Here is an 18,547-nt window from a genome sequence, read left to right on the forward strand (position 1 = left end):
ACTTGTGCTACTCATCCCCACATTTGCAGAGGACGCACAAGTGGTGGAAGGAGGCTCCTCTGAGTACAGTTTTGGAAAGGTCAGGCTCACACATGGCACCTGTTAACACACTTAAATTCTCCTCAGGGATTTGTGACATTTCTGAGCACACAGTTCGTTCCTGTGCCTTAACATTTTTCATTTTTTTGAGAAGGGTTTACATCACAAGAGGCAGAACCACCAGTCATAAACAAAGGCCAAGGCCATAGCCTTTCTTTGCCACTTCGTGTGGTGAAAGGCATATTGTCATTATTATGTCTTTATGCAGCTAACTTTCCCTCTGATGTTTTTTTCGTTACCAATGTAAAAGATTACTTCTTTGATTTTAGATGCCCTGACTGAAGCCCTGTATGCCCTTGGGCATCGGCTTTAGTAGATGACGTAGACGGACTAGTATCGTCATGACTGGTGAGACTGGTAGCAGCTCCAGCACCAGTATGTGGTTCCTGCTCTCCTCTCTACTGATCATTCTCTATATCAACAAACATGAATGAACTGGGGTACAGCATTCACATCAATTTGTGCCTATTTTAAATATTACACTGCGGTATAAATGACCTTTAGTGTCACTATTTTTTTTTTATAATACATTGCGGTTCCACTTACAGTGTCACAATATTTTTTATGAATACACTGTGATACCACTTAGTGTCACAATACTTGTACGGTATTACTGACCAACAGTGTGTCACAATACTTGTATGAATATTACACTGCGGTATTACTGAATGACAGTGTCACTCACAATACTTTACGAATTATACACTGCAGTATGATGAACCTACAGTATCACTCACAATATGGCCAGCAGCGTCACAGTGGTTTGGAAACACTGGAGTGGGTACGGCATACAACATCACAGTGAGGGGTACAGCACAAATAAAAATATTTTTTAACTCATTTTTTATTTAAAACTTTGTTACTTTTTTTTTTTCTTTTTACAGCCCGTGGACGAACAAGCACACCCCTTGATGGACAGCACAGCCCTGGATTAGCAATGAATGATAAATAAGACAGCCCCCTGGACAGAGTACAGCACGCCCCAGCACAGCAGACCCATGCACACCCATGTATTGGACAGCACAGCCCCCCTTGGACGGAGCACAGCCTGATAGCCCGGAACTCAACAAGCAAATGGCATCGATTACTGCTGGGAGGTAATCGATTATATACAATTCAAAACCTGCGAGAATCCGACTGCGGGATGATAGCATTTTGCCTCGTTTTGGGATCTGAGTCAGGCAGGAAAACCCGAGCCTGACTCAAAGCCCGGTCTGGATCGTGATGGGTCTGCTAAAGACGTGTAAGCTCATTCTTAGCACAATTAATATACATGATACAGATGAGTCTCACTCATCCTCAGCACTGAAGGGATTAAAATTAGATATGATGTTTGTTGGTTACTGGCCCACAAGTATTTTTATTGTTTTAGAATCCTCAGATGGAGTTTATGGGTGTCTTTAGGTTTTAAGAATAAAGATTTTAAAGTCAAGATATATTTTGCGTGTCATTTAGTGCAGTCTGCAGAGCACAGGAGATTTCGGAGAAGGAGGCAATAGAAGGATAAGACACAGCAGGAGGCAGGTAATATGGTCATAATACATCTTACTGGGTAATTTTTATAGCACAGTTAATTTAGCATTACTACTGGGTAATTACTGAGCATAATAAGTGCACAGTAAGTTTACTGACGTGACATCTTGCTATGCCATGGGTTCCCAAATGCGGTCCTCAAGCACCCCAACAGTTCAGGTTATAGAGATATCCATGGTTGAGCACAGGTTGTTAAATCAAATTGACTGATTGACTGACTAATTAAGTCACTTGTAGTCAAGCATGGATATCAGGGTGCCTTGAGGACCGAGTTTGGGAACTTCTGTGTTATGCATATGAGACTGCCAATTAGATAGACAATTAATTGGCACAGTAAATTATTAGGATTATTATATCTTGCTGGGCATTATTTTTGAGCATATTACAGCCTACTGGGCAATTATTGGAGGATAGTGTATAGGTGACCTGTATACAGCCTCTGTACATAAGCCCTCTGCTCTTCTGTTCCCCAGTGTTAAAATGACCTGCTCTGACATACACAAAAATCCAATAACACAGTAAGTCCTCTTCTATACATTTTAAAGTATGCTTGTACAGATACTGAAATCTCCCAAACATCATCATTAAGATGTTACAATTATATTATATCATTGTAAAACAATGAAAACATGTTTGGCTTTTAGTATTTGTGAATACTATTTATGGAGACTGAAGTCTATAGACTACTATAAGAAATGGGTAATTGATGTAAATGAATGAATCACAACTCCACATGGCCAAAAGCTTCCCAGTTTTGGTTTATGTCAAAATCAGCATTCCAGTTATGATTTTACTACGCCATTATGTGATCCACAAAAACACAAAATACTTACCCTGCGTTACATAAACACAGAGCAGGTACATAGGCATGCTTCAAGCAAGTTTAAATTTTTTTTTGTAGAGTCCTAACAATTCTGCATGCAAAAGTGATTCATGTATTGTTGTGCAAAACAGTGTATGCAGATGTTAAAGAGCAGCATATGCATACTTGGATATAATGGGTGTGTGACATGGGATCAACAGTCACTATGTTGTCAGTGACTACTGGATGTTATTACTGGACTGCAGGCACCGGCAAGTCGACATGGTTAATATATCACTTATAGCATATTAACCGGAATGGCACTCCAACCGTAAACATACTGTTAAAGAGCTGCTCTCCCTTTCAGCTGTGTGTGTGCGTGTGCCTCATATGTTTATAATGAATAGTGTTTGTGTGTAAATAATGACATTGTACTACACCGTTTTTGCACCAGGATATAAATTTAGGAAAATCACCTTCCTAGCCAATTGCCAGCAGGGAATGCCTCAAAAGTGTCAGCACCACTACAGATGCACATCTTGATCAACAAATTCATGTGCTTCACCATATAGGAAAGGCGATTTCACACACACTGCATATGCAATGTGGACTCACATTTTTGCACTTATACGACTCTTGATAACTGGCATACACTAATTAACATATCAGAATGCTATATTCAACCAATGGCCCACACTAAAGATTGCAAAAAGTACTATAATAGTTTAAAAAAAAAGTGAATTGACTGTACCCATCAATCATACTTCTTTATTTATTTGCTTTGTTATTGATGTTATTTTTACTTTTGTAAATAAACTGTCTTGCCTGAATGAACTTGTAACTTGGTCTGAGCATTATTTTGTTATATATATTTTATTTTATTTAAAAAAGTTCTATAACATTTTGACAAAGCTTTTTGTGGTTGTTCAATGTCTAGTATGTATGATTATGCATGTTCAGTGATCGCGCTGAGCGGCAAGATATGTGGGTCCCAGGGACCCGGCACTTTCAAAAAATGGGGTCCTACCTGACCATTTCTGGGTCCCATCATAATTTATGCTTAAGAGCTCCCCATATGCCCCTCAGATCTCCCCACATGCCACCACACTTTCTCACATACCCCTAGAATGCCCCAATAGCATCAGTTTTGTGCACAGAGGTCAGACTGCAGTCCCCATTGACAATAATGGGGACTGTGGTCTGCTGCGGTAGTTAGCCTTCTGCAGGAGATTTCTGTGAAATCTTCTGCATTAGACTGTTTTTACATAGCAGTGATACATAAAATTCTGCAAAAACTGTAGTTTCTGAACAATTTTTTTTAAAAACGGGAACAGGAGTAGGAGGTGGGGAGCCGGGAACAGGAAGATTCAGGTAGTCAGATTATAGGTGAGGGGAACTGGGGACAGGAGGAGTAGGCAGGAACAGAAGAAGGGGCTGGGATATGGAGGGGAGCCACGTACAGGAGAAGGAGGAGGGTACCTAGGGACAGAAGGAGTAGGCAGGGAAAGGAGAAGGTTCTGGGTGCCACCAGGTATTGGAGGTGGAGGGGTAGGCAGGGACAGGAGTAAGGGTTAATTTTATTTCCCCTTCATCCTAAGGAACTGCACATGATGTGGAGAGAGGGCAGAAGTGCAGTTCCAGGCCCTCACAGTGATGATACATTGTCTCAGCTGGAGTATCTGGCCACCAATAGTAGAGATTTGTACCCTTTCGTGCTCACTTCGCTCGCCACAGGCTTCTATTCGGTTACAGCTAGATCCCCTTCAGTTTCTGTACCCTGACATCATCAGCTACTGTCCAACGTCATTCCCTACCATCCAATTGGGCATAGAGGGGGAATATAATTTTGTGGCGAGCCTGCGAGATTACAAGTTTCTTTTTTACTGAACTGCGTGGGTAGGGAACCGCACTTCCGCCCTTACCCAAGTCATTTCCAGGTACAAATACAGAAGGGGAAATATACCTTTCCATTTCTATTCCCCCTCTATGCCAACGTGGCTAGTAACTGATTATGTCAGGGTTGCTGGGTGCCACCGGGTATTAGAGGGGAGAGGCGCTGCAGACAGGGGGTGGAGGGGGTTGACAGGGACTAGAGAAGGGGCTGGGTGGCACCAGGTATTAGAGGGGGAAAGAAGCTGCAGACAGGAGGAGGTGGAGGGGTATTCAGGGACTAGAGAAGGGGCTGAGTGCCACTGGGTATTAGAGGGGGAGAGGAGCTGCAGACAGGAGGTGGAGGGGTGTAGGCAGGGACAAGAGAAGGGGCTGGGTGCCACTGGGTATTAGAGGGGGGAGAGGAGCTGGGGACGAGGAGGGGAGGCAGGGGCTGCTTGTCACCGGGTGGAGGGGAGGCAGGGATTAGAGGCAGAAAGCCGGGACAGCTGGGGCCAGGCACACTGCTGTACTCTACTTCCACATTCACAGCAGGCGCCCAGCTGGCTATAGACTGAAACTGTCCCCAGACTGCAGGCAGGGGGGAGGGGGCGCGGCTTCGTGTCTGCATGCACTTCTAGCCGGACAGCGGTACATCTGTTACCCTTCATTCCTCCCCCTACCCCCGCCCAACACCAAGCCCACCCGCAGAGCAACCTGCTTTAGAGTGCCGGGTGTCGTCTTCAAGTCGGGGGCTGGGCCACGGTCTTCACACCAGAGGAGGGGGGGGGGGCGGGCCGCAGTCTTGTAAATGCTGAGGGAGGACAGGAGAGGCAGCCCGAGTCTTCATCACGCCGGGGGAGGGGTGGGAGAGGGGAGGCGGCCCGCAGTTTTTTCCACGCCATGAGGGGAGGCAGGCAGCCCGCAGTCTTCATCACGCCGGGGAACGGGAGGCGGCCCGCAGTCTTCTGCACATCGTGGTGGGTGGGCCCACAGTTTTCTCCACGCCGGGGAGGAGAAGCAGCCCGCAGTCTTCATCACGCTGGGGCAACCCACTCAGTCACGCTGACTGCTGAGTGAGCTGCAGCATCTACAGGCGTGTAAAGGCTGGCTCCACCTCTTTTTTGATGTCTTCCCTGCAGCCGGGCCAGGGGAGACATCAATCATGTTACCAGGAGCAGGGGAGTAGCCGGCAGCAGAGCGCGTCCCTGGGGACTCACCCATTCTGAAAAAGTGAGTCCCGGTCCTAATTAGTGGGTAAAATATGCTCTATAGCGCGTATTTGCGAACACTGCATGTTATCATTAAAACCCATTACAGGTTGAGTCTCCCATATGCAAAATGCTTGGGACCAGGAGTATTTTGGATAACGGAATATTCCGTATTTTGGAATATTTGCATATCATAATGAAATATCTTGGAAATAGGACCCCAATATACACACAGAATGCATTTATGTATTATATACACCTTACACACACAGCCTGCAAATAATTTTATAGAATATTTTTAATAATTTTGTGGCTCAAGCAAAGTTTGTGTACAGAAATTAAATTCATTTATGTTTCATATACACCTTATGCACACAGCCTGAAAGTAATTTTATACCATATTTGTAATAATTTGTGACTTAGACAAAGTTTGTGTACATTGAACCATCAAAAATCAAAGGTTTCACTATCTCAGTCATGCTAAATAATTCGTATTTCGGAATATTTTGATATGGGAGACTCAACCTGTATAACAGTTCTAAATATCAAAACACACATTACTTGTAATTGCCCTACAACAGGAATATTCAACATGTGGCCCTACAGCTCTTGTGGAACTACACATCTCAGCATGCCCTGTCACAGTTTTAGCATGCATTCAGAGCAAAATTTTGGCAGAGCATGCTGGGATGTTTAAGTTTCACAACAGCTGCAGAGCCGCAGTTGAATACCCCTGCCCTACAATAATGTTCTGTTATATTATGTAATGATAAATTCATACAAACAAGGATGTTAAACAATAAACTTACTACTCACCTAATGTTTTCACATAAAAAATTACATATAAATTTAATTGTAAAGCTGTTTTAAAACAAAAATGTAATTAGATATAAATATGTGAAAACAAAGCAAACTTTACATTACTTTATTGAAACACTCTGTTAATTAAGTTAATTCTTGAGAAAATGCATGGTGATTATGTATAAGGAAAGCACTATTGATTATATGTGTCACTGTTTACAGATCGCTAAAGCTCAGTAAAACACCAGATGGTATTTTTGATAATAGAAAGATTAAAAATTATATATTTAGACTGTGAAAACAGTTCCAAAACATAATGCAGCCACTAGCATTGTAAAATGCCACAGTACTGATGCTATAAGGGTTAGCATTATTGCCTCACAACCCTGAGGTCCTGAGTTCATTTGCCACCATAGCCCTAACTGTGTGGAGTTTGCATTTTTCCCTCTTGCTTGCGTGGATTTCCTCTGCGTACTCTGGTTCACTCCCACAATACAAAAATATACTGGCAGGTTAATTGGCTCCTGACAAAAAACAAGAGATATGGTAAGAACTTACCTTTGTTATCTCTGTTTCTACGAGGTCCACAGGGTTGACCTTGGGTATAGCTGGATCTGGATCCACTGGCACCACGCAGTTAAAGCTTTTGCTGCTCCCAGGATGCACTGGGTCCATCCTCCTCTATACCCGCCCCAGCCACAGGCACATCAGTTGGTAAGTAGCCAAGGCCGGAGGAGAAAAAAAACAGAAAGTAGGAAGACTGGAACACACAAGAACCATACTCACAGAAAGGGAGACAGAAAACCGGTGACCAGCCACAAAGCCCATATGAAGCAAGGTGCGTCAGGGTGGGCGCCCCATGGACCCTATGGACCTCGTAGAAACAGATAACAAAGGTAAGTTCTTACCATCTCTCTTGTTTTCAACTTCAGGTTCCATAGAGGGTCCACATGGTTTCCTTACATCTTTCCAATTATTTTGTTAAGATGTTTGCGGATGTCACAAAGCAGTACAACTAAGGGTGGGGACGCTCCTATGCTGAAAGGAGAATCCGGCGCCCGAAGGATGCATCCTGAGAGGCGAAGGTGTCAAATGCATAGAACCTTAGAAAAGTCTGTATGGAAGACCAGGTGGCCGCCTTACACAGCTGAACAGCCCAGGCACCACGGCCCGCAGCCCACTAGGGACCCACAGACCGAGTGGAATGAGTCTTAACAGAGGCTGGAAAAGGTAAACCCTCCTATGAATAAGCCTCACAAATAACCAAACGAAGCCAATGGGCCAAAGTCTGTTTGTTGGCAGGCCAACCCCTCTTGTGAAAACCAAAAAGGACGAACAAAGAATCAGACTTCCGAATGGAACTAGTCTGGTCCACATAAACTTTGAGAGCACGGATAACATCTAAGGAAGCCTCACCAGCCGAGAGATCAGGTGACTGAAATGCCGGCACAACTATTTCCTGATTAATGTGGAACTTAGAGACCATCTTAGGAAGAAAACCTGGACGGGTGCGAAGCACTACCCTGTCCTGGTGAAAAATCAGAAAAGGAGAACGACAAGAAAGCACGCCTAATTCGGACACTCTCCTGGCCGAAGCAATTGCCAGGAGAAAAACATTCTTAACTGTCATCCACTTGAGTTCCACCGACTCAAGAGGTTCAAATGGAGGACCTTGCAGGACCCGAAGCACCACTGCCAAATCCCAAGGAGCCACTGTTGGAACAAAGGGAGGTTGAATCTTGAGAACACCCTGGAAAAAGGTGCGGACATCAGGAAGAGTAGCGATCCTACGCTGGAACCACACAGAAAGTGCAGACACACAAACTTTCAAAGAAGCGAGGAGTAAACCTAGGTCCAATCCAGAGTGAAGGAACACCAAAATCCTAGAAACAGGAAACGCATGAGGATCGTAGTTTCTGGACACCATTGAAAATAAGTATGTCACACTCTGTGGTAAATTCTGGCGGGAGCAGGCTTGCGTACCTGTAGCATTGTGCTGATGACTGAGCTAGAAAAACCCTGGGACGTTAAGACGGATGTCTCAAGATCCACGCCGTCAAAAACAGACGACCCAGAACCGGGTAAAGGCAGGGCCCCTAAGACAACAGGTCCCGACGTTGAGGCAGAAGAAACGGAACGTCGATGGTAAGGCCCCGAAGATCGGAGTACCAGGGACGCCTGGGCCATGGCGGAACCAGCAGCAGAAGCGTGCCACCGTCCTGTTTGAATTTCCGAAGGACCCGAGGCAGCAATGATATTGGAGAGAATAGATATGCCAGCTGAAATGTCCATTTCACTGACTGTGCGTCCACCAGGCTTGCGCCAGCGTCTCTTGACCTGGACCTGTACACAGGCAGTTTGCGATTGTGATGGGAGGCGATGAGGTCCACCTCCGTGACGGCTGAGGAAGTCCGCTTCCCAGTTGAGACCTCCTGGAATGAAGACTGAAGGTGGCACTCCGCCGAAGACAGGATGCGTGACACTTCCGACATTGCTGCTCGACTGTGAGTCTTCCCTTGATGGTTGATGTACGCCACCGTGGTGGCGTTGTCGGACTGAACTTGCACTGCCCTTCCTTGAAGAGCGTGACTGGACTACTGGAAGGCCCTTGTCGAAGCTGGATAATTGGCTGAGACAAGATCAGTTTAAAATTGAATCGCAGAGACGCCATCTTGGAAATGAGATCGCAAGATGCCATTTTGCGAATGTCCGCCCAAGCGCCATTTTAGATACTCACAATTAAGTACATATGGCGATATTACTATTAGCACCATGTGATTGCATCTTTCATCATTTCTCATATACACATTAATACGCACAATTGCGCTGTTAACTAGTCGCATATTAGCAAATGCATAAGATCCTATATGAAAACGCTGTTTAGTAGCTAAATGCGCATGCATCTGTCCCCAGTTAACTAACGTCTTTATATCAAACCCCGTATACTCACACATTACACATTCACATACAAGGTTCCATAAGCTTTAAGGTATAAGATTTAAGTTTGTTCACTTAGTATAAATGTGGTGAAATAAAGATTATTTGGTAACTAAGGTTTTATACATGCTAAATAAGCAGTGTTTGGTTTTGTACTGATGTGTACTCTTTCAACAGAATTCCGGTATTATCGGTGTGGAGATCGCATCATGCATTCTCGACTTATGGACCGCAGAGACTTCAAGCAACAAAATGTATATGATATGAATAACTGTTAGAATGTAGCATGTGGCGGGAATCCAGAGACCCCCAGTTGTTAGAGGCTAGGTTGGGTCTATTTGAATCAGCCTGTTAAACGCTCTGTAACAGATGTATCCTCCTTGGGAACCAATGGCATCAGCAACAAACGTCTCTATTGTTTTGTCTATTCCTGGGGGGTATAAATATGTGTGCTCAAACGCTGGGTTTTTAGTCTTCGTGCTGAATGCTGATAGACGAGGGGTTTCTTGCTGATCCTATAGGAACATGGAGGTAGGCATCCTGGATGTCCAGGGAGACCATAAAATCCCCCAGTTTCATAGCCAGAATGATGGAACGCAAAGTTTCCATCCTGAAAGTGGGCACTCTGAGGAACTTATTCAATGATTTCAGGTTGAGATTAGGCAGATGAGACCCATTGGGTTTCAGAACCAGAAACAGAGAGGAGTAGTAACCCGTCCCGCGTTGAGAAAGCGGAATTTGAACAACAACACCTGTTTTCAGAAAGGACTCTATGGCTTCCTGAATCTGCAAGGCCAGGGTCTTGTCCTGAGAAAGACTCGTGCAGAAGAACTGTTGGAGGGGTCTGTGATGGAAGGACAGGGCGTACCCCTGAGAGACCACTTCTCGTACCCAAGCATCCGTGGTGGTATTGCACCAACACTGGGCGAATCGAAGAAGTCGGCCCCCCAATTTGGGATCCCCCAGAGAGAGGCCCGTCCCATCAGTCTGAAGGCTTATCATCTGGCTTGGAAGCAGGGCGTCTAGTGCTCCAGGCCTGCTTCTTTGGTTTAGGGGCAGCCTTGGTTGACGACTGCCTCGGGAAGGACTGACCCTTGGACACCCTGAGTCCGAAAGGATCGAAAGGCTGAGGCCTTAGATGGCGCTGCTGCTGACGGCAGAATCGCCGACTTAGATTTTGCCAAGGTGTCAACAATTTTATCCAGGTCAGGACCGTACAAAATCTTCCCAATTAAAGGCCTTCAGACCCTGCTTGGAATCCTTATCTGCTCTCCATGAACGAAGCCACAAAGACCGGCGAGCAGAGACCGCTGCCGCCAAAACCCTGGAAGTCAGAAGACTGGCATCCAAAGACGCTTCCCCAATATAGGAAGTGGCATCCCTCATCTGTCCAACTAAAGCTCTCTGAATCTCCGGAGCATCCTCAGGAAAAGTATCCTCCATTACATTGGCCCAGCTCTCATTGGCTTTAGCCACCCAAGAGATGGCCATGGACAGACGGGCCACCGTCCCAGAGAGAGAGTAAATGGATTTTAAACAAGTCTCCACTTTCTTGTCCAAGGGATCCTTTAGGGATGAAATGGACGGCATAGGCAAGGTGGCACTCTTAATCAAGCGAGTAACATGAGAATCCACCGCAGGCAGGGCTTCCCACTTTTTGCAATGACTTGCAGGAAACGGATAACTGGATGCTAAACGTTTCTGCGGCTGGAACCTCTTACTAGGCGACTGCCAGGCCTCCGCCATATGATAATTCAGCTGGTCAGTGAGAGGAAAAATAGCCGAAGTCACTTTTGCCCTTTTAAAATTTGGATACTTGGACTTAGGGGCATCATCCTCTATATCAAGAATGGACCGCACCGCCCTCACCAATGCTGGCACATTAATGAAAATTTTGTCTCTACTTCCGGGGCAGGGGAATCAAACCAGAGTCCTTATGCAATTCTCCCTCATCCAAGGACACCTCCGAGTTGAATAGCTGCACAGACTGGGATGACATAACCGTGCGTTTTGACGCCTTATGAGGCTTGTTACTATGCAACATGGTTTGAAAGGCGGAAGATAAGGCTGCCAAACTTTGGACTGAATTGGAAAACACATCCACCTAAGGTGGTTGACCCGTTTGCGGGAGACCCTGGAAAGGAATGACGGACTGCTGCGTCATTCAAGGAGACTGAACATACATAGGGAACCCTGCATATGGATGAACAGTCTGAGGCCCAGGGGGAGACTGCAATAATTGCGGTACACCCAGAGAAGGGGGGATGGTTTGTTGGGGTAACCCCCTATGGGGGAGTGCAGTCGGGACCGCCAGATGGTGCGCGATGGATGCCAGCACCTGAGAAAACACCGCCCAAGGGGGATCCTGTCCCGAAGTTGGGGTGTTAGAGGGAACTGATGGCACCTCATACACAGCCCATTCTGTGATAAATCCTCCATATTCCCCCTACAGCGCAGCGTCTGCAGGAGAGAAGAGTGGGAGCCGTAGAGCGCTCAACTTCCTCATCAGACATGATAAAATATATATATACCCAAATATATATAGCAATACAACAGGGAAGCTCAGAAAGTACTCTTGGTGCGCCGCAGCACACAAGCCCACAAATATGGCACCGCGTAGCACACCACAGTATGTGACCGGCCTCACAAATACGTGAATTTATACAAGTGAGATCCTTGAAAAGCCCTTCCCACACACACCTGCCAGGGCTGTAGGAGAAGGAAAGGGATAGTTATAGACTGACAGTAAGTAGAAATAAAGCACAGACAGTCAGCACTAGCAAAAGTCACTTACAATGCAGAAAGTCAATACTCACTGCACCTTGTCACTACAATCAACCGCCCAGATTCAGTGTCTGGGAGGGCTATAGCGCTGTGTACACTGACCTTTAGCCAGGGAGAGGTACACAGGGGGACCGACTGCACACTGCCTGCGAGATCTGCGCTGCCCACCAGAAAAAAGATGGCCGCTGGAGACCTCAGAGGAGGAGTGGCCGTAGGAGGAAGCAGCTCAGCGTCGCCAGACCTAAGCAGAAAGGCACGCTGAGCTGAGGGGAGGAGCCGCTAAAGGCTGCCTCCCCTGGCTAGCGATTAACCCCAGGGTTGCTGGCTCCCGCATAACACCCTGGTGGTCTAGTGGTCCCGCGGGTTATATCTACGGAGAGGGCGAGCCCGCCGCCACTTGCTAGCGCCTCCGGTCCGTCCCCAGAGACCAGAGGCATGCAACTGCTTACCTGATCCCCGGCGCTCCGGCAGCAGTCGAGGGAGAGTCCAGAGCCCGTGCTAGTACAGACTCTAGGGTCCCGTCGCTATCCCCAGATCTGTACTGGCATTGCGGTGCCAGCAGGGTGAAGGAGCGGCAGCTTGGACGTCCAATGGACAGTCTGATGATGCCACTCTGAAGAGTCCCTAAAAAAATTAAATAAGAAACTCTAAAAAGAAGCTTAGGGGTTTCTAAGCAGCCCTCCTGCGCTAGGGTGACCAGACTCCGGACGGCACCAACTAAAACTGATGTGCCTGTGGCAGGGTATAGAGGAGGATGGACCCAGTGCAGCAAAAGCTTTAACTGCATGGTGCCCGTGGATCCAGATCCAGCTATACCCCAAGGTCAACCCTGTGGACCCCCTATGGAACCTGAAGTAGAAATTAACTCTAGTGTGTATTTGTGTGTCTGTGTAATGTGGTAGGGAATATAGCTTGTAAGCTCCACTATGGTAGGGACTGATGTGAGTGGACAAGTATTCTCTGTAAAGCATTGCAGAATATGTGTGCGCTATATACATAACTGGTCACACAGTGCTCACGCATTATGTTTAACGCCACTTGTAGCGCATGAAAGATGTATGTGGACACATCTGTATCTCTGAATATGGAAGAGAACTATTTAGTGGGAAACTCAATCAGTATTAACAAAATAATTGGAATCTGCAGTGTAGTGAGTATACTACAAAATCTTCTAAAGAAGTCCGGGGTTACATAGCACTAGAATAACTGCAGGCTGTAGAATAATTAACTCACTTTTGACACAGTGAATTTCTTATTTTACATTAGAATTTGGTTGGAAGGAAGATTGAGTAAATGAAACCGATAACCACCTGGATAGCCAGCAGCAGAAATGATGTAAGGAAGATCTGCAGGGCATGATACTGCATATGCATGGTCAGTTTTTTAATCAACTTTCTGCTAGAAGAAATAAAGGTAAATAAAGTAATTGCTTGGAATAGTTCTTAGCTCTAAACTACTACCATGAAATAATTTGCAGTGCAGAAATACTGCATTGCATTAATCTGGAAATAAATTCTAATAAATGCAGAAAAAGTATACATCATTTGAATTTATAAATACAAAATATTGTTATAGTTTATCTTCTTTCAACAACTGTAATATTGATCTTCAAGAGAAGAGATTTAGAAAATGTTTATATATTTCATAGTTGAACGTCCAAATATGGGTTACTGACTGCACGTTACTAAACATGCAGAAATGTTACATATATGACATGCTTACTGATTGTTATGGCCTAGCCTGCCTTCAATAGAGCTATCATTATATTTGATGGCGGTGAGTGTTTCAATTACCTACCTCTTGATACGTGATATGCTACGGTGATATCAGCTTAAACTCTAAAGGTGGCCATACACGGCACGATATAGGTATGCCGTGTATGGGTACGATATCTTACCTGATACCGTGCTCTGCATAGGCACATACTTCAGGAGTAATAGTTTTCATAATAAACATGCTATCTGGTGTACTGGACCCTTATGTATGCCCCATGCAATGTACATACGTGCATTACACTGTACCCAAAAGAGTATGAATAAGCCAAAGCATCGTTTGAATCCCAATGTTCAACAAAGTGCAGGACACAAATAGAATGGAGAACCTCCACAACCAATAAAACACACTGCTCCATTAAATGACTATGTTACAACATAAACTAAAGGGTCGCATACATCAGGAATCAATTAGGGCAATTCCACATCTTGCATATGATTCTATAAAAATATCAGCAATGTATGGGGTTCACTGATAATCCGTTCCGACCAGAAAGTTATCGGAATTGGAAATCAGGTTGTCCAATATGTTGAATTTCACCGGCCAATAGTGGCTGCGGATTGCTAGTGTAAGGTAACGATCAGACGATTTGCTGACTCATACTAGTACAATTATGAGCCTTTTATGATTGGTAGATCTGTTATTTGCTAAAAAAAAATTATCTGCAAAAAACTGAAAACTATCTGTAATGTATCGTTGCATATCATACATGCCTACCCTCCCGGTTTTCGCGGGAGGCTCCCGATTTTTCGGGTAACCCCCCGCACCCCCGGAAGGATAGGCATTTCTCCCGCATTCTGCCCACTTTCTAGTGAAGTGGGCAGAATGAGGAGAATTCTGGCTGCGATCGCGGGTCTCCGTGTAGGAGGCGGGGCTTAAGACGTGATTCTACATGAATCACGTTATTTGGCCCCGCCCCCTATGCAAATTTTAACCAATTACGGCAATTTTACAGCGAGGGGGCGGGGCTTAATGACGCAATTTGTCAGGCCCCGCCCCCGTCACCCCCCCTGCTGCTTCTCTTACCCGGGCTTCTCCCGGGAAGAGCAACTGAAAGGTAGGCAACTATGGTGCATATTAGTGGATTGGAAAATCATGTAATCAGGGGAGAAAAAAAAAACACATAAGTTTTTTTTTTTTCTAATTGTTGATGTATGGGCCCCATAAGATGGACCCCCTGGTTTGTATGAGCAAAGGTAAAGCAAATAAAACTCAAAATCATATACACAATCATTATTTTTGTTATATACATACTAATGGCATGGGCTTGTATGTTGCTTGTTACATACAGCATGGAAGTAACCTCAAAACCAAAGATAACATAAATAACTGAACATACCAGAACTGAATCCAATTTCTGTTTCACTTTCATCATTCGCATTGATGATTTTGCAACAATAGCAGTAGCTTGGAATGTGAGACTATCAGTGTGACCTGGAGCAATGGCATCACTGGAAGTTTGCACCGACTCTGCTTCAAGTTGTGCAACTAAGATTAATAAAAAAAGTATGATATTACAACTTGGAAAAGAACATGTGTTAACAGTACACACAAACATATCTCAGAAAACATCTTGGTGCAAAACATGTTTTTGTTGTCACTCAATCTATGTCCGTTGTGTAGAGCTAGTATACTGTAACATCTCCACTCTAAGGAGCCTTAAATGTTAAATCCTTTCCACCCAAATGGCAAGTTTTGAATGTATAACTCACATTTAGGTATTTAACTCAGAGATAATGTAATTTATTTATGGGAACCACTGTCTTCTCCAATATAACCAGCATAACTTTTCTGAGTGGTCTCCGATAGCTGATGTCATCTTCTATTGGCAATAGCAGGCTCTTTCCAATGGAAGAAGCTATGGATATGTAAAGAGAGACCTCTTCAGATCACTGTACCTCTCTACTTGTGTGCTTGCAGAACCCGGTACTATAATTGCCAAACTACAGGTGTTACAATTCCCTCGAAGAGCTGCTTATCAACAGCAACTGTCCCTACATAAATACATTGATAAACTTCCCCTAAACTACATACCTTATAGCTGCAAATAGCCACTAAGCAATACATATGCCCCTAATTATTTTACAATGATTATAATATGACTAGAATTGCTAATGACTTTTTCAAAAATTCTTTTAAATGATAGCAGTGTGGACCTTTCTACCTGATATTTACAGCAGTGTGCTTGGGAAATAGTTTTGTGTTTTTCTTTTCTATATAACACTTCCCATTCCCTAGCGCCTACTTCTACTTATACATTCATTTTATCAACTTCCATTTTGTGTAAGTAGCCATCAGGGCTGCTGAGAGTAATCGTAGACCCTAGTGTTGCTACTTCTTGGAACAGATATACAAGGGTCTATGTACTAAGCCTTGGAGAGGGATAAAGTGGATGGAGAAAAAGAACCAACCAATCAGCTCCTATCATTTTTTTTGAACGCATCCAGTAAAGTGACATTTAGGAGCTAATTAGTTGGTACTTTATCTCCATCCACTTTATCTCTCTCTAAGGCTTAGTACATAGACCCCAATATATGAGAAAAATGCTGATGCTGAAAGCACAGTCAATGACGAGTCTTAGAAGCTATATCCCCACTGCCAGGGCCCTCACCATACCCCAATGTATGAGGAAAATGCTGATGCTGAAAGCACAGTCAACGACGAGTCTTAGAATCCATATCCCACTGCCAGGCCCCCCACCAAAGAGAGGCCCAGATACTTTGTACCAGCCCCACACACTGCTCACAACAGCAACTATTTACTTTATTTTGCTTTCAAATATTTTTTACCTTTTCTGGGAATGCACCATGCTGACAAATTCTGGTGTAAATCTGTATTGTCTGTTCTGCATGCAAGCATTTTAAATGGGATAACGGTCTATATAGAATGCTTCTAACTTCTGTACTAGAGTGCAGATTTTTTTCTTAAAGCAATGAACAGTGTTAAACATCCACTCCTAATGTAGGGTAAATTTGTGCCACCATGCTACTATATTCAGGTAAGAATACATATTTATATATCAAAAACAAATTTCTAAATAAGTGGTTTTCCATCCCACAACTGTCTCGCTTTCCTGGGCTAATATATTTCCCAAACAGTTAAACAAAAAGGAGAATATACTTAATACAAGTAAAGAGAACTTGAACAAATGGTTTCTGGAAAGTCGTACTAGCCTGTCTGTTTCACCATGCAATGAAGCATTTGGGAGTTGGTCATACATTTATGTACATTTGCTATCAAAAAGTTTTGTTTTTCACCCGTAGGAATGAGCGATTATAAAACAAAACCAAAACAATTAAAGTTATACAGTTGTCTAGTATAGAATAGAATAATAATAAAAAGGCCTAAGCTGGGTGATGCCTGCGACGTGGGAGTGTGAACTTTGCTTCAGGCAGCTGTTTTACACAAGCTCAAAGCTGCAGTTAGTTTCAGATAGCATTGTTGACATTTGTACTTTTGAAATGCATAATGTCGACATTATGTCTGTGTCGACGTAAATGTTGACAATGAAACCCCGTCGACATTCACAATGTCGCCATTCAGTCCATGTCGCCATTCTTGTGTCAACATTATGAATGTTGATTTTGTAAAATGTCTTACATAGTGAAATGTTAAATGAATTCTAAATTGTTATACATAGCTGATATACAGTATAAGGTTTGTTCATGGGCAGGCACATAATATAGAGATCATATCATCTTTGAAGACTGGAGTTTGTAAATTCCATACACTATGTCAGGATTTGGATGAAAATAAAGGCATAGATTAACAGAAGGGCATCATTACAAAAATACAATATGCTTTAATCAAACAGTATTTCAATACAAATATTTAATGTCACTGTATTTCAATAATATTCAAATGAGGAATCATCATACAAAATATACAAAGTCCAAGTTCTCACCCTAGAAACACCTTTATCATTAACTTAAACTTATTTCCTATGATACTGCTCAGTCAATTCTCATTTATGGCTTAAATGAATCATGAGAATGTTTGGACACTGGCACTGCTTTCTATTACATGTCGCATTTTTATGCATGTACAAAATACATTTGAAATTTACATTCAGCACTGCGTGATATCTAGGGCTTATATTCAATTAGCCGCGAAAAAGTGAAATCTTAACGTCGGAGTCATTTTTGCACAATTTGCGTGTTTCGTGCAATCTTTTCACATCTTTTGTCTGTGCAAGTTGCCATTTTTTGCACTGTCCTATTACAAAAGATGCAAAAATGCATTCGTATGAAAACTATTCATGGAGTAACCTGCGAAAAGTACAGCAAGATTTGGGTAAATCTGTCTGTACCCCATAAAAAGGCTAACTGACATAGGAAATCATTTTAGAAGTGTATTAGTGGACCTAATAAAAGTATTTGGGGTTCTTAAATTGTGTTAAATGGATGTTATATGCATATTTGTGTAACAGTGGAAAAATGACAAAAAGCAAGTTTTTTTTGGCCAAAATAAATGCTGGAGTTAAATTAGGGATACATGAAAATGGGTTCAAGTATATTTCTGTGTCATAAAAGTGCACTTTTAAAAAATATTAAAAATACAGCAAGTGCAGCCACCTGCAATGTTGAAAACACGTGGGACAGGGGCGGCAAATGCGAGCGTTTTAAAAAAATGGGGGCATGGCGTACCCAATTTGTAGGTGTACAGAGGCCAGGGTCTGCGTGTTCCACTAGCCAATGATTTCTCAGATTATCAGAAGCTGCGTCCTCAAACAGAAGTG

At 43.7% G+C, this 18,547-nt stretch overlaps 1 protein-coding gene across 7 annotated transcripts in view; it reads right to left on the reverse strand.

The window, feature by feature from the left end:
- AHI1 (Abelson helper integration site 1) overlaps positions 1-18,547 on the reverse strand; it is a 404,344-nt gene that overhangs the window by 246,194 nt on the left and 139,603 nt on the right. For all 7 annotated transcript variants that reach the window (XM_088452390.1, XM_088452372.1, XM_088452409.1 and 4 more), the window contains one exon: positions 15,149-15,297. In XM_088452390.1, coding sequence (XP_088308516.1) covers positions 15,149-15,297 — 149 coding nt within the window. The remainder of the gene's footprint in view (positions 1-15,148; positions 15,298-18,547) is intronic.

This window comes from Taudactylus pleione, unplaced genomic scaffold, assembly GCF_031769625.1.
Source record: "Taudactylus pleione unplaced genomic scaffold, aTauple2 ptg000006l, whole genome shotgun sequence".
NCBI lineage: Eukaryota > Metazoa > Chordata > Amphibia > Anura > Myobatrachidae > Taudactylus > Taudactylus pleione.